Source organism: Indicator indicator, chromosome 27 (genome assembly GCF_027791375.1).
Source record: "Indicator indicator isolate 239-I01 chromosome 27, UM_Iind_1.1, whole genome shotgun sequence".
NCBI classification, from domain to species: Eukaryota; Metazoa; Chordata; class Aves; order Piciformes; family Indicatoridae; genus Indicator; species Indicator indicator.
In genome coordinates this window covers 1,301,164-1,326,500 of record NC_072036.1, presented here as the reverse complement: position 1 = coordinate 1,326,500, position 25,337 = coordinate 1,301,164, and the positions used below count along the sequence as shown (strand labels likewise).

At 44.6% G+C, this 25,337-nt stretch overlaps 1 protein-coding gene across 1 annotated transcript in view; it reads right to left on the bottom strand.

Annotated features, from left to right (window-relative positions):
- LAMA2 (laminin subunit alpha 2) overlaps positions 1–25,337 on the bottom strand; it is a 500,110-nt gene that overhangs the window by 215,742 nt on the left and 259,031 nt on the right. Inside the window, exons 14-17 of the mRNA XM_054393014.1 lie at positions 24,603–24,814; positions 18,569–18,680; positions 13,764–13,877; positions 3,302–3,429 (exon numbers count right to left, since the gene is read on the bottom strand). Coding sequence (XP_054248989.1) covers positions 3,302–3,429; positions 13,764–13,877; positions 18,569–18,680; positions 24,603–24,814 — 566 coding nt within the window. The remainder of the gene's footprint in view (positions 1–3,301; positions 3,430–13,763; positions 13,878–18,568; positions 18,681–24,602; positions 24,815–25,337) is intronic.

Sequence of the window (25,337 nt, the reverse complement as noted above, 5' to 3'; positions counted from 1 at the left end):
ATATTCAAGACCTACCTGGATGAGTTCCTGTGTGACCTGCTCTAGGTGACCCTGCTCTGGCAGTGGGTTGGACTTGGATGATCTTTTGAGGTCCCTTCCAGCCCCTGACATTCTGTGATTCTGTGAACCCAAATTCCTATCCATGTGCTACAAGTTTACTAGTGACCTTCCCAGGCTAAGTAAGATATCTTCTGTCCCACTTGCAGTGATATAACATTCCTGTCAGGGTCTTTATTACCCATACTAAATTTATTGCCACTTCAAGAGAAAAGTGGTAATTATCCCAGACGTCTACATCTGGTAGAAAGAATTATATAGTGGTATGTCTGAAATTTCCATGGAAAAAATCAGTTTATTGCAAACTCCTTAAATACTAAGAATGTCAGAACAGTTTGTAAGAGTGATGCATTAATGAGAAGAGGTGAGATGAAGAAGTCAAGAGTGCATTACATATGACATTTGCATCATATAAGAACCAATTTGGACACACATGCAAAAAAGAGGAAAAGATAGCCCAGGATCTAGAAATTCACCTTAGACAACTTGATTTTTAGTTTCCAGACTTGGTCAAGTGTATTTTCCTAAGGTATCCCAGAATCCTGGAATGGTTTGGGTTGGAAGGGACATTGAAGATCATCTACTTCCAACCCCCTGCCATTGGCAGGGACACCTCCCACCAGCCCAGGTTGGTCAAAGCCTCATCCAACCTGGCCTTGAACACCTCTAAGGAGGGAGCATCCATGACCTCCCTGGGCAACCTGTTCCAGTGTCTCACCACCCTCACTCTCAAGAATTTCTACCTAATCTCCAGTTTAAATCTCCCCTCTCCCAGCCCAAAGCCACTGCCATTTGTCCCATCACTACATGCTCTTTGTCCCTCCCCAGCTCTCCTGGAGCCCCTTCAGGTACTGGAAGGCTTCTCTAAGGTCTCCCTGGAGCCTGCTCTTCTCCAGGCTGAACAGCCTAATCTCTCTCAGCCTGTCCCCATAGCAGAGGTTCTCCAGCCCTATGATATCTCCTCCTCTAGACCCTCTCCAGCAGTTCCACGTCCTTCTTGTGCTGGGGGCTCCAGGTGGGGTGTCAGCAGAGCAGGGGGACACAATCCCCTCCCTTGTCCTGCTGGTCACACTGCTTTGGATGCAGTCCAGGACATGGTTGCCTTCTGGGCTCCAACTGCACATTGCCAGCTGATGGTGAGTTTTTCATCAACTGACACCTCCATGTACTAAGTGTGTGAAAGAAGAGGCCTGAGCAGCAGGCATAATAAACCCATGTCTAGCTAACAAACCCAGCTGCAGAGCTGTGATAACAGGAAGACAGGCTCCCATGGGACAACCTCCTGGAATTTCTGCTGATCAGAGGTTAGAATATTCCTGCTCTGATCAGTGCAATTGTAACAGGACACAATGCCACTGCAAGCAACAGAGTTAGCCTGAAGTGGGTCTGGATCAGATTTGCTTATGGTGGCCTTACATGGTGGCCACTGTGCCTTATGGTGGCCCCCTGCCCTTCAGATGATCTCATCTTGCATCTTGCAGAGCTCCCTCTCTGTGCAGGTGGGCAGCCACACATTCTGGCCTGTAAACCTTAAGAAATACTCTTTTATATTCTTAAACACTGAAGTGCATCCCATTTACAGACTCTGACTTCTGCTTGGGGGAAAATGGTGTGAAATCGAGGATGCAGGACTGAAAGGAGAAAAAATTCTTCAGTGGAATGATGAGCTCCTATTGCCATGTACAGCTTTAAAGCTGTGGAAGAGCTTTGGATGGGGCAGTCTCTATGCAAAGGTTAGAATCATAGACTCATAGACTCATAGAATCATAGAATCATAGAATGGTAGGGGGTGAAAGGGACCTCTGGAGATCTTTGAGTCCAACCCCCTGCCAAAGCAGGATCACCTAGGGCAGGTCACACAGGAATATGTCCATGTAGGTTTTGAAAGTCTCCAGAAAAGGAGACTCTACAATCCCTCTGGGCAGCCTGCTCCTGGGGTCCAGCACCCTCACACCAAAGAAGTTTCTCCTCATGTTGAGGTGGAACTTCCTGGGTTCCACTTTGTGTCCATTGCCTCTTGTCCTACCACAGGACAGCACTGCAAAGAGCCTGGCCCCTTCTTGACACACACCTCTCAGATATTTGTAACCACTGATCAGTTCCCCTCTCAGCCTTCTCTTCTCCAGGCTCAACAGCCCCAGGGCTCTCAGCCTTTCCTCATCACACAGATGTTCAGTAGAATCCTACAGTCCTCCTGAAATGCACACAGGCACCAGCAGTGATTCTTTTCAGCAGGAAGCCACATCCAAAGTGGGGCTAAACTTTGGGCAGGCATTAGTAACCTCTGTAAACATGTCAGACACACAACATTTCCTGACCTTCCAGAGGGATTATTTGATGTGCTGCACCACATCAGCTCTTTTGTGTGATCTAGACATGTGGTACTGGCACCAGGGCTCCTTTTCTCTGAAGCCATAAACCAGATGTGCTAATTCAAACTCATCCACATAATGCCCTTTTTATTTTTTTTTTCAAATGTGCATAAGAAAAGTTAACCAGGCAGGATTCAGAACCGCTTTTGTCAACTACATCACAGCAAATGATTTTGGTATTGTTATTTTCCAAGTAATGCCTGGGACAAAGCAGATTAAAAGATGTTCCAACGGTCTGTTAAATTGTAGGCAGCAAGTAGCTCAGACAAGGTTTTGTAATGAAGGAAACATTTGCTCTTAGATGAGAATTTTGACTGAATTTTCATTATTATTTTTTATTTCATTAATTCAAATTAATCAGTGATTATCCTGAGATATGCTGCCAAAAACATTTCCACTTGCAAGACCTCAGGCTGAATTCAGACTCCAAACAAACCAACATTATCACTGAATGTTGACTGAGAAGGAAGATTAAAAGCAGAAGAAATCACTATTTTATCTGATCAATACAAATGGATTTTAAACTCAGTTATTAAAGAAATCCCACTCATCAAATCTGTAACTTCAGCTTTAAAACTAAGAGTAACTGCTCTTGAGTGGGACAAAAAAGCAAGGACTAGTTATTGGTTCAAAGAGCAATCATCTTGTTCTTTCTAGCCTAGTCTCACTCAGCTTTTGTCTTCATCTTTGCCTTGCTGTGAAGCTAAGGACTCTGTACTGTGATTTAAAAAAGAGAAGTAAAGTTCATATTGCAGAATATAGTCTTGGCTAAAAGACCACAAAGCACCTCCAGTGTAAATTCAAAAGCAACAATTAAATGGTCACGCAATTTACTAAGTGAAGAAGTGTAACATCCAACAAACCCATCTTACTTGTTAGAAGGGAGATTTAGGGGGCAGGCACACAACTGACAGTCTTCAGCTGTCCCTTTAGTTGGATCCCCATAGAAGCCAGGAAGACATCTATCACAATATGGACCACCTGTGTTGTGTTTGCAGTCCTAGAGAGAAGATGAGAAGTACAAATTGAGAGTTAGGTAACATAAATATGCAAAATTCTTGAAGAATAGGGAGGTAGTTGAGGCCCCATCTTTGGACATATTGAAAGTCAGGCTCGACAGGGCCCTGGGCAACCTGATCTAGTTGAGGATGTCCCTGCTGACTGCAGAGGAGATGGGCTGGATGAGCTTTGGAGGTCCCTTCCAACCCAACCTATTCTATGATCATTCACCTTGCTGATCCCCTCTGTAGGACTGTAATGATCTGCAACATGTGTTGTAATTTTCTGATGGTGGTGAAGAACCAGTCCTAGAAAGATTCCTATGTGTCAGGTATTTGGGGGTCATTTTTCTCCACATAAAGCACAAAGAATATTTAACTGCAGACCTTCATCTTTCCACCATCCAACAGCTGCATTACTATTTTAGCTTGCTTAAAGAAAAGCAGAGGGGATGAAGAGGTTTACCATTTGAGCCTTGCAACAGACTGCATTTTGTGAGACCTTTTTATACGCTGACTCCAGAAATACAGCCTAGACCACATCATTTATAAGAATGAATTCTTAGGTATCATATTTAAGTGCATTAGGTCATATATGGCTAGCAGTACACTAAATATAAAGAGTAGCCAAGTCTGAATCACTGAATTAATACTCACTTGCTAGACTATCATCCAGACTATTTTAAACATAGAAAGAAGGATAAATAAACAATATACAGGGGCTGTGTTCCTCTAGTTGACTGGCTTTCATAGAATCATACAGTTGTTTTGTTTGAAAAAGATCTCCAAGATCATTGAGTCCAACCCTCAACCCAACACCACCATGGCCACTAAACCATGGCCCAAAGTCCCACAGCCACAGGTTTCTTGAACACCTCCAGGGATGGGGACTCCCCCACCTCCCCGAGCAGCCTGTTCCAATCCCTGACCACTCTTGCACCAAAGAATTTTTTTCCTAATCTCCAACCTAAACCTCCCCTGGCACAATTTCAGGCTACTTCCTCTTTACTATCACCTGCTAATATAAGGCAGTCCAGAGCATATAAACCACCCAGCATAAAAATAGCAGCACTAGATCTACACTTTTGTATCTACCTTTGGCCTAATCTGTATTAAATGCTCCATTGGCAGAGTAGTAATTGGTCCTCTGAGCACAGGCATCCCTTGAATGGGGGGATGATAAGGAGATGGGAACATCTACCTCACGAGGAAAGGCTGAGAGACCTGGGACTGTTTAGTGTTGAGAAAAGCAGGCTGAGAGGGGATCTCATTGATGCTGATCAACAGGTAAAGGATGAGTGTCAGTAGGATGGAGCCAGACTCTCTCAGTGGTGTCCTGTGCCAAAGCAGGAACACAGGAACACATCCATATGGGTCTTCAATGTCTCCAGAGAAGGAGACTCCACAAACCTTCCTGAGCAGCCTGCTCCAGTGCTCTGCCAGCCTCACAGTAAAAAAGTTTCTTCTCATGTTGAGGTGGAACTTCCTGGGTTCCATTTTGTGTCCATAGCACCTGATCCTATCACAGGACACCACTGCAAAGAGCCTGGCCCCTTCTTCTTGAAACCCAGCCTTCAGATATTTGCAAACATTGGTCATACCCCTCTCAGTCTTCTCTTCTAAACACCCCCAGGGCTCTCAGCCTTTCCTCATCACACAGATGTTCCAGGCCCTTCAGCATCCTTGTAGCCTCCATTGGATTCCCTCCAGTAGTTCCCTGACCATCTTGAACTGAGAAGCCCAGAACTGGCCACAGTACTCCAGGTGTGGTCTCACCAGGGCAGAGCAGAGGGGGATGAGAACCTCCCTTGTCCTGCTGGCCACACCCTTCATAACACACCCCAGCAGGCCATTGACCTTCTTGACCACAAGGACAAATTGCTGTCCCGTGGAGAACTTACTGTCTACCAAGATCCTTCTCCATCCTTTCCAGCAGGTCATCCCCCAAAGCCTGTACCAATACTTTCTGCATTGTGTCCTGCACAGCCACCACCATCCATTTGGGCAGCTGAAAAAGCACAACTCCCTGCTCAGTCATGAGTGCACTGAAGTCAAAAGCCTCCATCTCCAGGAAGGCTGTTAGCAGTTTTAAAGAATCATAGAATGGTTTAGGTTGGAAGGGATCTTAAAGATCATCTAGTTCCAACCCCCTGCCATAGGCAGAGACACCTCCCACTAGACCAAAAAAGTGCATTCTTACTGCTTGTGTACACAGCACAGCTGGGGAATGAAAGCATCAGTCACAATATTGCATTCTCACATCTCTGGCAGATTATGAGCTAATACCTGCTATCAAGACTCTTAATCAAGCAAAATTATGGCTTTAGTGCCATCAGCTGGGTTAAATCCTACTTCATAAGGTAATTTAAGTCCATTTAATTGTTATCTCAAGAGCTGCCATTCAAAGGACTCTACCAGACGTAGTGGGGAAGTAGCTGTGAATATGAAGATAGGCTTTTAAAAGCAAATGTGACAAAAATAATTCAAGTGTTTCAAAAGAAAAATCCTTTGCAATTCAACTTTTCTAAGGCATCATGTCAAATTATTTGTACTTTTCTGGAACAATAATGGATTCTTCTTTTGTGTTGAGTTTAGCTTTAAATATTCTCAGACATATCTTAATGTTTTTTGAAGGATATGAGTGGCTTCTATGGCAAAGATGTTATTAAAGTGAGAGGAGCTCCCACAGTGTTTTAAAGCTGCACATCTCTTCCAGAGTGATATTAAAGCAAAAAACTCAACCCCTTCCATTTTGTAGGAAAGCAACTCGTGTTGCAGGGATGACCTTCTCTTTGATGAATTATTTTCTGCAACTCTAACATCTGTCATTTCCACATATTGTGACTAATTCTCCTCGATCCAGATCTCTCTGTCTCTTTACTTCCTCATTATGGATTAATACATTTTGAACAAAAAAAAAGAACTCCTGACACATAGCACCAAAATCTGAGCACACCTTGCACTGTGTGTCTTAGAGCTGAGCTATGAAATAACTACCTTGGGTGTTCCTATGCATTTCTCCCAGAGCTAGTCTGCATTTTTACTGATTCACAGATTGCACTGGGTTGAAAGAGACACTCAAAGGGCATCTTGTCCAACCCCTCCTGCAGTTGGCAGGGACACCTCCAACTAAAGCAGTTTTCTCAGGGCCATATCAAGTCTGATCTTGAATGTCTCCAGGGATGGGGCCTCAACCACATCTCTGGGCAGCCTGTTCCAGTGTCTCACCACTCTCATTGTGCAGAACTGCCTCCTGATGTTCAACCTAAACCTTCCCTGCTCCAGTTTCAAACCATTGCCTCTCATCCTGTCCCCAGGCCCTTCTGAACAGTCCCTCCCCAGCCTTTCTGTAGGTTCCCTCAGATATGGAAATGCTGCTCTAAGGTCTTCCCAGAACCTTCTCTTCTCTAGGCTGAACAGCCCCAATTTTTTCAGCCTGGCTTCATAGGAGAGGTACTCCAGCACTCTAATCATCTTTGTGGCCCTCCTCTGGACCCACTCCAACAGGTCCAGGTCTCTCTTGTGCTTGGGGCCCCAGCACTGGACACATCACTGCAGGTGAGGTCTCCCCAGAGCAGAGCAGAGGGGCAGGATCTCCTCTCTCCATCTCCGGCCACACTGCTTTGGATGCAGCCCAGGCTGCCCTTGGCCTTCTGTGCTGCCAGTGCCCATTGCTGGCTCCTGTCCAGCTTCTCACCCACCAGGATTTTTTGTTTTGGTTTGGTGGGTTTTTTGTTTGTTTGTTTGTTTGTTTTTTTCAAGAGAAAGAACAAAGGTTATGTAGTACACACATGTGACATAATCTTCCTGTTCTCTTCAATGGTGCATTAAACTTTACCCAATTTACCCAGTTTGCAGGGCACTTGAAGTACTGAAGAAGATGAGATTTTATGTCTTCTAAAGACATTACCATTGCTCCTGAAAATTTTGTGGTTTCTTGATATCAGTTGGTTGAATCTCAATCTGAATCTTGACAAATGTACAGCCATAGTGCTGAGCATTTCCTGGTTTGAGCAAGGACGAATTATACTGAGATTATTTCCTTAAAACATGCTTAAACCTGTGAAGTCTTAATTTCATGTGTGTAGGAACATTTAATTAGTTCTGTCACAAGACTGGAATAAAGAAGGTCATGGTCAGGTGTTCCTAACCTGCTCAGTACTTTATATGCACTTCCTTTTTATTCCCTTGGAAACAGAGTTTGTCCCAACACACTGATCTAGTGGTTTTAGTAAAAATCAATTCCTTGTCCCACAGAATCAGAATTACAGAATGGTAGGAGTTGGAAAGGACCTCTGGAGATCATCCAGTCCAATCCCCCTGCCAAAGCAGGATCACCTAGGGCAGGTCACACACCAACACATCCAGGCAGGTCTTGAAAATCTCAGTAAAAGGAGACTTAGACTTCCATAGAAGTTTAAATCCACAGACATTGTGTCTAGGAACAATTCCACACCCAAATCTTCATGCTTTCAAAATTCCACGTACTGGATCTCAAACTATTTTGAATGCATAAGTTTTCTGGATCTCTTTTATCCTCCAAACACCTTTAAGCTTCACTTAGACAACCTCTTAGTAAGTCAGACTGTGACATTCATTTTTGTCCAAAATTTTACGTACAACTCAAGACTTTGTTTCTCAAAGACTTTACTGATAATGTCTTGGGGTGCGTTTCCCCCCATTTCCTACTAAGCCACCTCTTCCTCCTTGGCAGAAAGCAAGTAAACATCTTTATGGCCAATGTCAGGGAACCCTAAATTCATGCTGGAAACCACTCTTCCTGCTTAGCATGTCACAGAATCACAGAATGTTAGTAGTTGGAAGGGACCAAAGCGGGTTACACAGGAACACATCCAGGCGGATTTTGAAAGTCTCCAGAGAAGAAGACTCACAGCCTCTCAGGGCAGCCTGCTCCAGGGCTCTGGCACCCTCACAGTGAAAAAGTTGCAGCTGAGTGTATATAGATATGGAAAGAAGGTGTCTGCACAGAAGGATGCTGATGAAAATAAACCTGTTACCAGGGAGTGTGGCTGAGTCCAAGATAGCACCTTTGGCACGCTGCTGCCCTTCCTCAGGGTATCTGTCACAGGGACAATCAGGGAGGTTGCTGGTTTAAGCCAGCTCAAGGGGTAATCCTACGTGCCTATTTTAGAACATGCCCTAGCCATCCAGACCAGACAGAGATACTATGTCTCTAGAAGCATGACTATGCTCTTCTGGCATTGTCAAAGTACCATAATGTCCCCATGAGATGGACACTTCCCTTTGCTGCTCTTAAAAACACAGCCAGGGTGCTGCAGCAGCTTTAGGTAATTTGCAACTGTGGTCTGGCCTAGGCTGCATCTAGCTTAGGAGGCATCATTTCATAGAATCATAACATTATTAGGGTTGGAAGGGATCTCAAGGATCATTCAGTTCCAACCCCCCTGCCATGGCCAGGGACACCTCACACTACAGCAAGTTGCTCACAGCCACATCCAGCCTGGCTGCAAAAACCTCCAGGGATGAGGCTTCCACCACCTCCCTGGGCAACCTGTGCCAGTGTCTCACCACCCTCATGGGGAAGAACTTCCTAATATCCAATACGAATCTACTTCTAGTTTTGCTCCATTCCTCCCAGTCCTATCACTCCCTGACACCCTCAAAAGTCCCTCCCCAGCGTTCTTGGAGCCCCCTTCAGATACTGGAAGGTCACAAGAAGGTCTCCTCAGAGCCTTCTCTTCTCCAGACTGCACAACCCCAACTCTCTCAACCTGTCCTCATAGCAGAGCAGCTCCAGCCCTCTGATCATCCTGGTGGTCCTTCTCTGGACACCTTCCAGCATGTCCATAGCACTCTTCTAACAGGCTCCAGAACTGGAAGCAGTGCTCCAGGTGGGGTCTCAGCAGAGCAGAGCAGAGGGGGAGAATCACCTCCCTCGCCCTGCTGGCCACACTTCTATTGGCTCTGGTTGGCTTTCTGGGCTGCAAGTGCACACTGGTGGCTCATGTTGAGCTTCCCACACACCAAATTTCCTTTCTGTCTGAATGAAGATGGGTGATGAACACTCACTAAAGCCCATGTCCACTAGCTCAGGCACTGGCCTCGATCTACATGGTACAATCTCTTTGTACTCAAAGGAATGAACTGCAGATGGATGCCACTGAAGACTGCTCACTTAGCAATCTGAGCACATTTTAGGGGCATATCTCTGGCCTTACTAATATGAATCATAGAATCATTTTGGCTGGAAAATCCTCGAATATCACTGAGTCCAATCATTGATCTAACACCATGATGGCTGTGGTAGTTTTAGGATATGACTTTAAAATTTTTCACAGATCTTGAGCAGAAAGTCATAAAAACATAAATAAATCAGCATTGGGCATAAAAAGGAAAATAATGATTATTCTAAACCATTCCATTGGAGAGATATCTACTGTAAGATTTTGTTCCCCAAACAATTTTTCTCTCTCTTCTCGCTTCTCTGCTCTGGGAGAGACTAACTGGCTTTATTGACCTTGGCTGCTTCACTTTTATTTTGGCTAAGTCTAATATCTCTGCTTCTCTCTCTTCCCTTTTGTACAGGGGGGATAAGGGGGAGGCAGGGAGGGAGAAGCTGTTGCAGTTCCCCTGGTCTTTTGGCCAAGGGGGTGCTTGTGCTGTTTGTTAATTGTAAATCCCTGTAAATATTGTAAATATTGGATATTTGTACATATTCATTGCATTCCGTTGTAGTCTGCAGGTTTTGCTTGTAAATACAGCTTGCATTTGCTTCCAAACTGATCTAGTCTGGCAAAGTTAATGTTGGGAGGGAATTTTCAACCCACCACAATGGCCAATAAACCACGTCCCAAAGTGCCATCTCTACACATTACTTGAACACCTGCTGGTGGTGACTCTAACACCTCCCTGGGAAGCATGTTCCAATGCTCCACTATTCTTTTAGTAAAGAAATTTTTCCTAATCTCCAAACTAAACCCTCTCTGGCACAGTTTCAGGCCATTTCCTCTCCTGCTATCACCTGAGACTAAGGAGCAAAGCCCAACCCCCACCTCACTGCAACCTCCTTTCAGGGAGCTGCAGAGAGCAATGAGGTTTCCACTCAGCCTCCTTTTCTCCACACTAAACACCCCCAGCTCCCTCAGCTGCTCCTCCCCAGCCCTGTTCTCCAGACCCTTCCCCCAGCTTTGTTGCCTTTCTCTGGACCTGCTCCTGCACCTCAATGTCCTTCTCGGATTGAGTGCCCCAAAACTGAACCCAGTACTCAAGGTGTGGCCTCACCAGTGCTGGGTACAGGGGACAATCACTGCCCTGGTCACACTATTGCTGATCCAGGCCAGGATGCTGGTGGCCTTCATGGCCAGCTGAGCACAGTGCTGGTGTAGCAGTGTGCTGCAATGAATGAAACACCTTGCAATATATTTGTTTTCACAGGGTGTAGGTTTAACCAACCTCTTAAAGCTACTGCAAATATATGCAGGTACCACTCCAGCAGAGCATTTCTGACTGTTAGAACTTGCCCTGCCTACCAGAGCCCTTGTGTACATCACAGTGGTAATGAGAAGGATGTATCCTGCAGCTCTCTATCTGGTTGCTGTGGGGATCAAAGGGCTTTGCAGGTTACTGCAAGATATGCGTTAAAATGAGCTTTTTATCCCGGCCCGTGTCGGAGCAGATGATTTGAGCTTTTATCATCAGTCAAAACCATATTTCATCTGCTTTTCAACTGCATTTCAAAGCTAAGGGAAGAGCAAAAAAAAAGAAGTATCATATCAGTAAATTAGGTGCCTAAATTGTCTGTTGTATTACCCCCAAAAAAACACCATGAATAATAATAAAGAGGCCAAAAGGCTGTGTAAACCTCAATAGAAAGAATGCCTTTGATGTGGAACATTGCTCTTCCTCAGCATTCAGACTGCTCCCTCTTTCACTTCAAAAGGCTTATGATCCAAATGGAATAGCAACATTTAATAGCCTGTATGGATACCAACCAGTCTAACTTCACTTACAGGGTTTTCAAAGTGAGAAAAAGCAAAGGAAAAAAAAAAAAAACCAAAAACTCCAGAACTGATTTTAAGCTCCTGTGCCTCTTCTTTATAGCCTGATCTAGTGCAAGCTCAGACAGAAGACATAAAATATAGGATGCTTGCTAACACGTGTAAATTAAAGCACATTTTCAACGGGTTATTTTCTGTTTCCTCCTCAGTGCTGTGTCATCTTCACACCGGCACCCCTGAAACATCAGAAGGGGGAGCTCCACTGTCTCAGTCAGCAGCTCACAGCAGCTGGAAAGTGCAGGAGCACTGCAGAAAGCAACCACTCAGCCTCTCTCTTAGCCAATCTGCTGCCACAGACTGAAAATTAACAGGAAACTTGTGCAAGGGATAAAACTTGAAGGCACAGAAGCAAGCAGCCTCAGAACTCTCACCTGGCTATGCACTCCTAAGCAAAATAGTGAATAGTTCTGGTATACCTTGAACAGGATTTTCCCTTTCCCTTCTTTCCTGTTAGCTGATTTTGTCCCACGCTGATGTTCTAGACATCAGAAGTGGAGGCTCTGCTCATTGATGCAGTAAATTTTATCTTTATCAAGAGACACAAACCTGTATTAACCCATTGAAAAGCATTTTCACAGCTTGCAAGTAAAGGATTTAAAACAACTGCCACGTCACACTTATTTTTTCATCCCCAGGTACTTCTTTAAGGCTTATAATTAAATTGAGAGCCATTTAAAGCTTCTGTTAATGAAAAAAAGCAATTTGAAAAATTCACTGATCCACGCATTAAGGATATCTTGGTTTGCACTGCAATGCAATTAAACATCTTGTATGGGCAAAACAGGAAGCAGAGTGATGATTCTAAAGTGTCAAATTACACTGAAAAAAATTTAAAAAGCTTTTATTTTTTTTTTCATTTTAGATTTTTCCCAGTAGCTTTTTCTTGAGGAAATAAAAGGGAACATTTAGAAAGAGACACAGTAAAGAGCCTGCTTGAAATTCTGCAGGGAAATGAGAGTATGTTATCCCTCTAAAACTGGCACTGGCTCAAATTGTGTTTCTGCAAGGCTAATGAAATGAGGCATGTTGTTTCAATCTTCATGCCATGTCAGACAACATAAAACTAAAAATGCCCTTGAGTTGATCAGAACAGTCTAGTCAGCATAATTCCCCCACTCCAAAAGGCTGCTGAAGGGGCTGGGAGCAGTGGTGTGCTGGTAGGCTTGCTGTGGATAATATCACAGATTTCATTGCTGAATTAGCAGGTAACTACCTAAAATCTCCATATCCTACAAGGAAAAAAAAATTGATGTGCTGATTTAGCTCAAATCATACACTTTTATTATTTTATTTTTTTCTAAAGTACCATTTATTATGTGTTTCTTCAAGGTTTAGTAGGAATTTTGATGAAGGCAAGCATTAAAAATATCTTCTTGTCAGACTAGAACAGAAATTACAAAGTTACCTGCTACATGCCATAAATTGAATGCACTGCAGGAGACAAATGGGAGGGGGAGATAAATCTTGCATGGAAGAATATTGATATATTTGCTGCTTTCTGCGTGCCATGCCTTACACTATTGATTTGACTTCAGAACATGAATCCTATGTAAATAAAATATTTCTTTTGTTTAATTGTAGAAGATTGGGACGAGAGGATTCTCATCCTCAGCAACAGTTCAACCTAAAGATCCGATTCTGCCACTCCCCTCTACTCTGCTGAGACCTCACCTGGAGCGCTGCATCCAGCTCTGGAGCCCTCAGTGTGGGAAGGACATGGATATGATGGAGAGGGTCCAGAGGAGGGCAATGAAAATGATATGGAACTGGAGCACCTCCCGTACAGGGGCAGGCTGAGGAAGCTGGGGGTGTTCAGCCTGGAGAAGAGGCGGCTTCGGGGGGACATAACAGTGACATTCCAGTACTTGAAGGAGGCTACAAGAAGGTTGAAGAGAGACTGTTTCCAAAGGCCTGCAGTGATAGGATGAGGGGCAATTTTAAATGAGAGCAAAGCAGATTTGAATTGGATGTGAGGAACAAGTTCTGCACCATGAGGGGGGTGGAACACTGCAACAGGTTGCCCAGGGAGGTAGCTGAGGCCACATCCTTGAAGATATTCAATGTGAGGCTCAACAGGGCTCTGAGCAACCTGATCTAGTGGAGGATGTCCCTGCTGACTGCAGGGAGCTTGGACTAGATGAGCTTTGGAGCTCCCTTCCAACCCAAACCATTGTGTGATTCTCTCGCTTCTGTTAATTGCTGGAATTTTTCCATTTAATATTTCAGGTCTCAGAGTTCAGTAATTCTATTGCATTGATGTTGGGCATGTCCATCAGACTTCCTGCAGTGTCACTTACCAGGCATTCTCCTGTGATCTCATCACATGATTCTGCATGGCCAAGGCACGTACACGGTGTGCAGACCCCACCAAAGATTGTGCCGTTCACACGCCTGTGTCCAGGCCAGCAAGACTGCAAGATAAATTAGATCAAAAGTTAAACTCCACCTCAACAGTGAAAGGAAAGCCACTTTTAAAATATTGGTGAATTTGATACTTGCACCCCCAAAACCATGCTTGCCAAATTCATCCAAATGCCAATATTTCTCTAGAAAGTTGTTCCTCCTGGTGCTGGGGCTTAGCCTTATTGGGAGGTGAGAGATTAGAGGAAGCCTTCACTTGACCATTCCTCTGAAAAGGTAAAATAAAGCAAAGAAAGGAAGAACTGAAACAGACAGCATCAAAGCAAGAGGCACAGACTGAAAACCAGCCAGGAGGCAAAATACTGATGGAGAGAGAAGGAGGGAAGAAAACCCCAAAACGACTCAAATCTTTTCTGAAAAGTTCAGCTGCAAACAGCAATTAAAACACCACTTAGTCTTTCTTGTTTGTCATCTAACATAGGGCTCCACTGAAATAAAGCACAGGCTGAAAACGAAGCCTTTCTCTTTACAAATTGTACTTCTTAAATGTAAAGTGTTGTCGTTTCCGTTTAAGAAAGTGCTCTGGGTATTTTTTATTATTATTATTTATTTAATGGTAAATTCAGATCAGTATTAAATGCATGGCCAGGTTTTTTTCCTTAGGAAAGGTGATGTCCTACAAGTGTTTCATCAATGAAAATCCATCTCTCCCATTTCTTCATAATAAGATGTCAAGCAGCAGTCTCCCTTCCTATATATCTCACAAATGGCTTGATGGTTTTTGCAGACTCTTTCTCCCCACTAAAGCTGCTCATGTGATCCAAGGATTTTGCATAATATATATTAAAATATATCTATTAAAAGATTGCTGACCTTCAAAAGCACCTTGCTCACACAAAGGAAAAGGTTTGTCTGGAGAAAACACTGAAAGTGTCATTTAATAAGGAAAATCCTTTCCCTTTCAGATATACTCTCAGGTAACAAGAAGATGCTCCTTTATAAAAATAAAGGTTATGTCCCTTTTTGTCTTTCTCTTGTAATTTGAAGATGAATTGAAGTTATTCCTTTTAGAAAACAAAACAAAACAAAACAAATCCTCCAACATTCCAAGACCTGAGGCAGTATCCTTATTTTCCCTTCTTATTGTTGTGGGTTAGGTATTTGTCCTGCTTAGAGCTTCCAGCGCTGGACAGAATGTGCATTACCCTGCTCCCCCTCCTGCTTCCCCCAGAGGGAAAAGCTAGGCAGGGGGAAGGGAAAAGGAGTAAATAAACAACACTTGCACAGAACTGGAAGTTTGTGCAAGCAGTATTTACAAAAGTAAACAAAGTACAAAAGGTGTTAAGGGGAAAGGAATACATACAACCAGATCGGCAATGGATTAGGCCCCAGTGGCAGGCCCCACTGTGGGGGGGTTAGCCTGGAGAAGAGAAGGCTGAGAGGGATCTGATCAGTGGTTACAAACATCTGAGGGGTGGCTGTCACGAAGGGGCCAGGCTCTGCTCAGTGGTGTCCTGGGACAGGACAAAGGGACACAACTGGACACAAAGGACACAAACTGGATTCAAGAAAGTTCCACCTCAACATGAGGAGAAACTTCTTTGGTGTGAGGGTGCTGGAGCCCTGGGGCAGGCTGCCCAGAGAGGTTGTGGAATCTCCTTCTCTGGAGACTTTCCAAACCCACCTGGATGTGTTTTTGTGTGACCTGCCCTGGGTGATGCTTCTCTGGCAGGGGGTTGGACTGGATGAATTAGCACATCTGGTTTATGGCTTCAGAGAAAAGGAGCCCTGGTGCCAGTACCACATGTCTAGATCACACAAAAGAGCTGATGTGGTGCAGCACATCAAATAATCCCTCTGGAAGGTCAGGAAATGTTGTGTGTGTCTGACATGTTTACAGAGGTTACTAATGCCTGCCCAAAGTTTAGCCCCACTTTGGATGTGGCTTCCTGCTGAAAAGAATCACTGCTGGTGCCTGTGTGCATTTCAGGAGGACTGTAGGATTCTACTGAACATCTGTGTGATGAGGAAAGGCTGAGAGCCCTGGGGCTGTTGAGCCTGGAGAAGAGAAGGCTGAGAGGGGAACTGATCAGTGGTTACAAATATCTGAGGGGTGGGGGACAAGCTTAAGGGGCCAGGCTCCTTGCAGTGCTGTCCTGTGATAGGATGAGGGGCACTGGACACAAGCAAAATAGCTTCCCACCAGCAAAGCCTCCCCCATGCCACAAGTGAAAGCAAAAGGCAGAGAGCCCAGAACCAAGACAGCTTTTCCCTGAAACTTTGTATCTTAAACAGCAGATTACACAGGAAAGGGAAGGGAATAACACATTACATGATTCAGTGCCTTCCCCCTGAGACAGACTTTCCACCCCCAGGAACAATTAAGTGGACTTGAGCACCTCCCCTACGAAGAGCAGACTGAGAAACCTGGGACTGTTTAGTCTGGAGAAGAGAAGGCTGAGAGGGGATCTGATCAATGTCTATCAATAGCTGAGGGGTGGGTGTCAAGTGGAGGGGGCCAGGCTCTTTTGGGTGGTACACAGTAGTAAGACAAGGAACAACAGGTACAAACTTGAACATAGAAGGTTTCAGCTCAACATGAGGAGAAACTTCTTTACAGTGAGGGTGACAGAGCCCTGGAACAGACTGCCCAGGGGGTTGTGGAGTCTCCTTCTTTGGAGACTTTCAAACCCCATCTGGATGCATTCCTGTGCAGACTACCCTGAGTGATGCTGCTCTGGCAGGGGGGTTGGACCTGATGATCTCTGGAGGTCCCTTCCAACCTCTGATATACTGTGAGACTGTGAATTCCACTCTATGGTTCAAAAGTTAACCCTTAACCTACCTATTCCTAACAAAAACCATAAATAGCAAAATAGTAAAAAACCTAAAATTCAGAGCTATAAAATTCAGAGCTATAAAATCCAAGGAAGAAAAACAGGTTAAAAGAAATTGCCTAATTGTTTTATTTCATTTTGTTTTCTGTGGTATGGGATGCAACTGCCTAAGCTGCTTCTATATACATCTATAAATCTTTTTCCTCTTTTGGAGGTTCTGAAAAGAATGATCTGCTGCACAGATACACACGATACTGCAAAAGATAATGCTCCAGAAGTCATTGGTTCTAAGAGCTTAGGTATGGGGTATCAGCAGCAAGGCTTAGGAGAGAACTGAAAATAAAAGGTTATAGATTTGGATCTTAAAAAAAAAAAAGAAACGGTGTAATATTCAGAGGGCAGGACAGTTCTTGACTGTCATAGTGATGCAAGTGAAACAGAACTTTTTGCACAGTGGAATTAAAAGAGGAGATACAAAGGGAAAAAATCCAAGGTCAGGGTGGATGAGGCCTTGAGCAAGCTGGTATACTGGGAGGTGTCCCTGGCCATGGCAGGGGGTTGGAACTGGATGAGCTTTAAGCTCTCTTCCAACCCAAACCACTCTAGGCCTCTACGATTCTCTGCAAAACCTTTTTTCTGTCAGTACCATTTTGGAAGTGAAAGGAATATCCATTAGTTCCTGCAGGCATTCTTTCTACGTTGGTTTCTCTAGCGCCAGCAAGAGGCAACCACATTTGGCATGAAACTAGACTCTAAGCCCTACATATCACACATATGCATGGGGGATTTTAAAGCAAAAGAGAGCTGACAAGCCACTGCCTAGAGTGCCTGCATAAATGGCATACCGATTGTGGTTTTGTGAAGCAGAGCATCTTGGTGTTTGAAACTATTTCCTTAAAGGCAAAACATGAGTAGAATATTTTTTGGGCTTCTCTTTACCCCAGGCTATGCCCACATGAGGTAGTTAATCACATGCACCCTTGGATGAGCACATCCTGTGGGTGTGTATGCTACTGCCTGTAACAGCAGGAAGCTGAAGTGAAATAATCCTCACCAGAACACACACACACATGACCCTCGAAGACTCCAAGGCAAATGGCAAGGCCCTGGGAAAACAAAAGATGGAAAGCAGTTCTATGGAGAAGGACCCCTTTGGGGTCCTGGTGGACAATGTTATCCTTCAGACAGCAGTGTGGCCTTGTGGCCAAGAAGGTGCATTAAGAAGATTGTGGGCAACAGATCAAGGGAGGTTCATTCTCCCCGTCTGCTCTGCCCTGGTGAGACCACATCTGGAGGACTGTGTCCAGTTCTGGGCTTCTCAATTCAAGAGGGACCGGGATCTACTGGAGAGAGTCCAACAAAGAGTTACAAGTCTGCTGAAGGGCCTAGAACATCTATGTGATGAGGAAAGGCTGAGAGCCCTGGGGCTGTTTAGTCTGGAGAAGACAAGGCTGAGAGGGGATCTGATCAACATTTACAAGTATCTGAAGGCTGGGTGTCAAAAAGAAGGGGCCAGGATCTTTGCAGTGGTGTCCTGTGATAGGATGAGGGACAATGGACACAAACTGGAACCCAGGAAGTTCTACCTAAACAAGATGGAAAAAAATTCTGTACTATTAGGGTGGCAGAGCCCTGAGCAACCTGCCCTAGGTGATCCTGCTCTGGCAGGGGGGTTGGACTCAGTGATCTCCAGTGGTCCCATCCAACCCCTACCATTCTGTGATTCTGTGATTATCAAATGTAATGAACTATCACCTAGAAATAAAGGTAACTAGACAAGGTATACCAAATTCCCATCAAGAATGGTCAGGTCTCTTACTATTTGCTTCCAACACAAGGCCCTTGGTAGCTTACAACCATCACAGCATTAGCAGAAAGGATCTAGGCTGCACCATGATACTCACCTCACATGAGGTGCCATCATATCCAGGGGGACAGTCACATAATTCCACTGCAGATGCCACCTTTCTCCCAGTTGAAGTGTGGTCAGCAGCTTCCATGCTAACACTTCTCAGTCTGTGTGCAACAGAAGTGAAACAGTGAAAACAGTAAATCAGAGCAGTGTAGCTGCAGCTGGATGCCACAAACATTCTTGGGGCATTCAGTGGCTTGTTTGTCTTTGCCTGTTTGAAAATAAGGAGGATTTCCTATTCAGCTATTGCTTCCTAAAATACACATCTCTAGGCTTGCTCCTATTTTCTGTCCATCATTTGAGGGAGACATTGACAAAACAGATTAGAAACATCTCACAGCACTGGACCTGTACACAAGAGGCTGTTCCTGGCCTGCAAGCCACCACAAGTGGCAGCTGCATGGTATACAGAGCACATTTGACACTAAGCAGTGTCTCCAAATTTGATAAATCACTACCCAGACTTCATAAAACATTACACTACTAGTTTTGGTTATAAGAGATTTTTAGTCAGACATCTGACCTCTGGAAAAGCTCTGTCCAGGAGGATCTAAGTATTAGGTGTATGAATATGAAAGAAAAAGGAACTCTTCTACTATATACCAGGGATTTTTCCAGTTTACAAGGGCATGTAGTGATAGGATGAGGGGCAATGGTTTGAAGCTAGAGCAGTTAGGACATCAGGAGGAAGTTCTTCACAGTGAGGGTAGTGAAATACCAGAACAGGCTGCCCAGAGAGGTGGTGAAAACCTCATCCCTGCAGACATTCATGGTCAAACTCAATGGGGCCCTGAGCAACCTGCTCTAATTGGAGATGTCCCTGCTCACTGCAGGGTAGTTGGACAAGATGACCTTTGAGGGTCCCTTCCAACCCAAGGCATTCTGTGATTCTATGACAGAGAAGACAGAGTGGGGGAATTTTCTGTTCCATGCCATTGGACTTGATGATCTTAAAGGTACTTTGAAACTTGAAGGCCTCTATGATTCTGTGCACAATCACTCCTACAAAACAAATGCTAGACAGTGGCTAGACCACTGTGGTTTAGCCAAACCCCCCTGGAGTGTGATGAGACAGATTAACAGAAGTCTTTTGATAATCTGACAGGTATCATGTGAAACAGATGTAGTTTACCTCAACAGTATCCATCTGGGGAAAGGACCAGGGATTTGGGGATTTAATTCTTATGAGAATTCAGAAGGAACATGAAGGTATTCTAGAGGCTCAATGCCTTCTGTTTGCAGCCAGCAGCCTTAACAGAGTGTTTATTACAGCTACTTGAAAAACTTCTTTTGAAATCTCTTTTTTAGCAGAAAATACCTTTCTAACAAGATGTGAATTTTGTAAATACTCAGTTTTCTTTGGAAAACATAAACCAAACTTGTTGTTGTTGTTGTTTCTCTCTACCGAAGTGTTTATGTTTTGGCTGCCAAAAGAAAATCTGACAATTGTTTGGATGACCTTGGATAAGAAAACAACCAAGAAAAATATTTTGGTTTTGCTGCAGTGGTTGGAGGAAAGGTTAAGACAGGATATTTTCCCACTCAGTTTCATGGCTGCTCTCAATAAGACAGGCATGAACAGGCTCCCCAGAGAGGCTGTGGAGTCTCCTTCTCTGGAGACTTCCAAGATCCATCTGGATGTGTCCCTGTGTGACCTGTGCTGGATTCTATGGCCCTGAACTGGCAGGGAGGTTGGACTCGATCTTTGGAGGTTCCTTCCAAACCCTAACATCCTGTGAGCCTGTAAGGAAGTGGGGGAAGGAAGGTTTCTGAGCTGAGGATGGGAACTTCAGAAAAGTGGAAATGTTACCATCATTGGGGATGTGGCTGGACTTTGGAGGGACTGCCACTGCAGGTTGTGCAGTTAGAAATTTGAATCTGATTTGGTGATACTAGAACCTCTGTAAGAGGCTCTCAAAACTCTGTAAAGAGAAGGATGCCTGTTCCTAGCCTGATCTGCAGTAAGATCTGTCTCACATCTCAGTGTTTCCTTTTGGCTTCACTGCAGCATGCTTATTTTGCAATCAGCCTTTTGACTTCTCCTTACAGTAAGATAACCACTCTCCTGGATATTAGATCTCAAAAATGGTGATGACTTTAGCAGCTAAAAAAAAAAAAAAACAAAACCAAAACCAGATAAGCTAACAATTTAAGGAGAAACATCTGTAAATGAAGAAAGAAATTACTTTTAAAAGGCAGCTTTTATTTATCCTTTGAATTGCAGCTCATTCCTCCCTCTCAGCACAGATCTTGCAACAAGGAAAAGCACTTACACACACAAACAATCCACCCAGTATCAGCCCCCATTTGTATTCACTGAATTGTTCTAATTTTCATTACATTCTGCTATTTGCTAAATGGGGTTTTAATGTGTTTAACAGTTTTCAGCATTAAGAGTTTCTCAGTGAAGAAAGCTGCAGTGATTATATTTATTTCTTTCTCCCTCTCTCTCTCCCATTTTGATGTTGCAGTTTTGATTCCTTGATGCCATTCTGCATTCATTAAAACACATAATGCTGGCAGTAATGGGGCACTGGATCCTGGAGATGCAGGAACAGTTTGAGATTCAACACTGAGACCAAATATTTAAGCTGACTGCTACTGTCAGCAGGCAACTGTTGACTTGTAAAAACAAACAATATTAGAAGGGAAGGGACCGTTTCAGGCAGCAGCAGTTTACTGTCTGCTACGCCAGGCATCTGAATCACATCAGCTACAGAAAGCAGAAGAAGTACTGACCCAATTATTGCTCATTTGTCTTGAAGCCATTTCTGCACATGGAAGAAAACCCTTGGCTCTTCTTCCTTCTTTCTCCTTGTGTCTAGCACTGATTCCCACTGTGGTTGCAAGCAATCCCTTCTCTTTGGCATCACAATTTCCAGTGCCCATCTGAATGTCTGCAACATTTACCAGCAGTGGCCACTTTGAATATCAAAACTGAAGAAACAGTGCTACCAAACTTTCTTTGAAGCACCAGCTAAGAACGTCAGATAAAGCAAATTGATAGAAGGGAGCTGTCCTTTCCTGGCCTGTTGCTTCTATCACAGATGGGCCTACCTGCAATACTTTGGGAGATCTGCCAAGTTAGAGTAGGATCAGAACCTGGAATCACTCTCAAATTGATTGCTGCATTTCTGTATTCTTATTTTTCCCAGAATCACACAATCAACCAGGTTGGAAAAGACCTCAGGGATCATGAACCTATTACCTAATACCTAACATTTCCTGAGAACTAAACCATGGCTCCGAGTGCCACAGCCAAGCTTTTCTTGAACACCTCCAGGGATGGTGACTCCACCACCTCCCTGGGCAGCACATCCCATGGCCAATTACTCTTTCTGGGAAGAACTTTCTCCTCCCCTCCAGCCTGAACTTCCCCTGGCACAGATTGAGACTGTGTCCTCTTGTTCTGGTGCTGGTGCCTGGGAGAAGAGCCCAACCCCCACCTGGCTACAACCTCCCTTCAGGTAGTTGTAGACAGCAATGAGGTCTCCCCTGAGCCTCCTCTTCTCCAGGCTAAACACCCCCAGCTCCCTCAGCCTCTCCTCACAGGGCTGTGCTCCAGACCCCTCCCCAGCCTCCTTGCCCTTCTCTGGACACGTTCAAGTCTCTCAATGTCCTTCTTAAATTGAGGAGCCCAGACCTGGACACAGTACTCAAGGTGTGGTCTAACCAGTGCTGAGCACAGGGCAGGATGACTTCCCTGCTCCTGCTGGCCACACTGTTCCTGATGCAGGCCAGGATGCCATTGGCCTTCTTGGCCACCTGGGCACACTGCTGGCTCCTGTTCAGCTGCTGTCACCCAGCACCCCCAGGTCCCTCTCTGCCTGGCTGCTCTCCAGCCACTCTGTCCCCAGCCTGTAGCTCTGCATGGGGTTGTTGTGGCCAAAGTGCAGCACCTGGCACTTGGACTTGTTGATTGCCATCCTGTTGGACTCTGCCCATCTGTCCAGCCTGGCAAGGTCCCTCTGCAGAGCCCTCCTAGCCTCTAACAGATCAACTCCTGCTCCCAGCTTGGTGTCATCTGCAAACTTACTAATGGTGGACTCTATCTCCTGATCCCATTTGAGGAAGCTTCCTAATTCCACCATAGTGCAATAACAACTTTCTGAGCTTAAAATGACCCAAAAAAGTTCTCAAAGTCATACTTAAGTCAAACTCACCATTACTCCATGAATATTGTTCAGAAACTGCCTGAAGGTGCTATTGATTACCTGACGTTTCTATCAGGTTAAACCAAACAAGGGTGAAAAAAGTAATCTTTAAGTTACAGCTCTTGCCAACTGCAGACAGCTCCACTGAACTTCTAAGTCTCTCTCTGCATGACTGCAAGAAAGTTGCTTAATCTTACAGTGCCTCCATGCTGGCCTCTTCTGCAGCACAGGGGATAATAGCACCCTTGGAAGTCCTTCCACACGCGGTGTCATTATCCATTTTGAAAACTTTCAGTGCTTAAATGAATCAGTTGCTTAATATAGCAATCCCTAATTATTATGTTGAACTACTCTGCTGATGCTTTGAGGCAGAAATTGTCACTTGTGAAGGATCTAATAACCCTGTAATATTTCTGTCTCTCTGCCAGACCCTCTTTACTCTCTCAGAGGAATAGCCATCTGTCCACCACACATACCTGCTTAGAAGACAATATAAAAACCCTCTTATTTCATATCTGCTTTGCTGTTAAGGCTTACCTCTACACTATTCCCTTGGCAAAAACAACTTCCTTTGGAACCCATCAACAGAAATCCTTAATCAGTCCAAGAGATCACAAAAAAATATCCCCTTCGCTGGGTCTGGATATAGAGTATTAGGAGAGAGGCTGTCTTCAGCCCACCTGGAGTATTTGCTCATAGAATTATAGAACTGTTGAGGTTGGAAGAGAGCTTTGAGACCATCAAGTCCAACTACTCATCCAGAGCTCACAACCCCACCCCTGCTGCTGAGCCACTGCCACTAACCCATATCCCTCAGCACCACATCCCTGCAGCTCTTACCTCCAGGGATGGTGATTCCAGCACCTCCCTGGGCAGCCTGTGCCAGTGCCTGAGAACCCTTGCTGGGGAAAAATTATTCCTAATATCCAACCTGAACCTCCCCTGGCACAACTTGAGCCCTTTAATGCACTTAGGAAAATTTGAAATGCAAGTTAAACCTCATGGGTTCAATCCCACTGCAGCCACAGAGATAGAAAAGTTGTGTCATCTCACACAGCACCTCCTTCATTTTATCAGGAGGTGTAGGAGAGTTCACATGAAATAAGTGCTTTTAAGCAGTCCAGGCAGCAATCTGGCATAAATCAAAGGAAGGGCTTTGGGAGCAGCCAGTTCTGTGTGCAGCACTGATTAAAAACACAGACAGCTCCCCCTGAAACACTTTTCCAGCTTAGGGACTCAGGGTAGTATTCTCTGGTCCACTGTTGATGTGTCCTTGTCTGCTCATTAAGCAGGGTAAACAATATCTAAGTGATATATCATCCCTTGCCCCAACATGTCAGTACTGCACTCCATGATCTACCCTGGCCATGCCAACTACAGCACTCACCAACTAACCATAGTTAAAGACTGGCACTGATGCCTTCACAGGCCAGGGGATTGCATTTCCTTACCAGGCTGCTTCTCTCTGTTCCCTCTCCTCCTGCTGCTTATCCCAAATGAAAAACAAAAACCCAAAACCAAACAATCAAAAAACCCACAACCAACCAACCAAAAAACCAAACAACAAACCCAAACAAAAATCAAACCAAACCAAACAAAAAAAGCCAAACAAAACCCAAACCAACCAAATAAAAACAAACAACCACAAAACCCCCAAACAACAACAACAAAAAAAAACCACAAAAAACCCCCAAACAAATTAAAAACATAGCCCAAAACAAACAAACAACCTAAGAAACTTTGTAAAGTGGAAATGAGTGCTCTGGATTTCATGGTCCAAACTGAGTGTGCTTTAAATCAGCTCAGCTGAAAAGGGAAAACAAAGGTTCTGAGGAGCTGCCTGTAGCAAAGGGAAACGTTGCCCAACTTCACCTGTAGATGGCATTCATCCCATAGGTGTAGGAGGCTCTTATGAGGATCCTCTTCACGTTGGCAAGGACGGTCATGAACTCCCTCCTGCTGACTGGAATGTCAGTGCCATGCTCAGAGAAAGATTCTGGTTTCAGCACAATTTCTTCAGTGTGTTCTTCAGAAGGCTGCAGGTGAATCCCCTCTTCTGGTGTGCTGATTCTCAAGTGACCTCCCTAAACAGAGGCATGAGAGAGAGAGACTAAAACATGAAAAAGCCAAGGAAAAAAAAAGCTTTCTCTGTATCCAGTTGGGGTACAGGATCGACTGAGTAATGTATTTTACAAGAATAATAAATATCATTTGTAATGAGGACACAGAGCTGCTGGAGCGAGTCCAGAGGAGACCACAAAGATGATCCAAGGGCTGCAGCACCTCTGCTATGAGGACAGGCTGAGGGAGCTGAGGGTGTTCAGCCTAGGGAAGAGAAGGCTGCACGGGGACCTTAGAGCTGCCTTCCAATACTGGAAGGGATCCTACAGGAAGGCTGCATGAGGGTGTCTCCAGACAGGCCAATGGGGGGAATGGTTTGAAGCTGAGGCAGAGCAGGGTTAGACTGGAGCTTAGGAAGTTCTTCAGTATGAGGCTGGTGAGACTCTGGACAGGTTGCCCAGGGAAGCTGTGGATGCCTTCTCCCTGGAGATGTTCAAGGCCAGGTTGGATGAAGTGTTGAGCAACCAAGTCTAGTTGAGAGGTGAC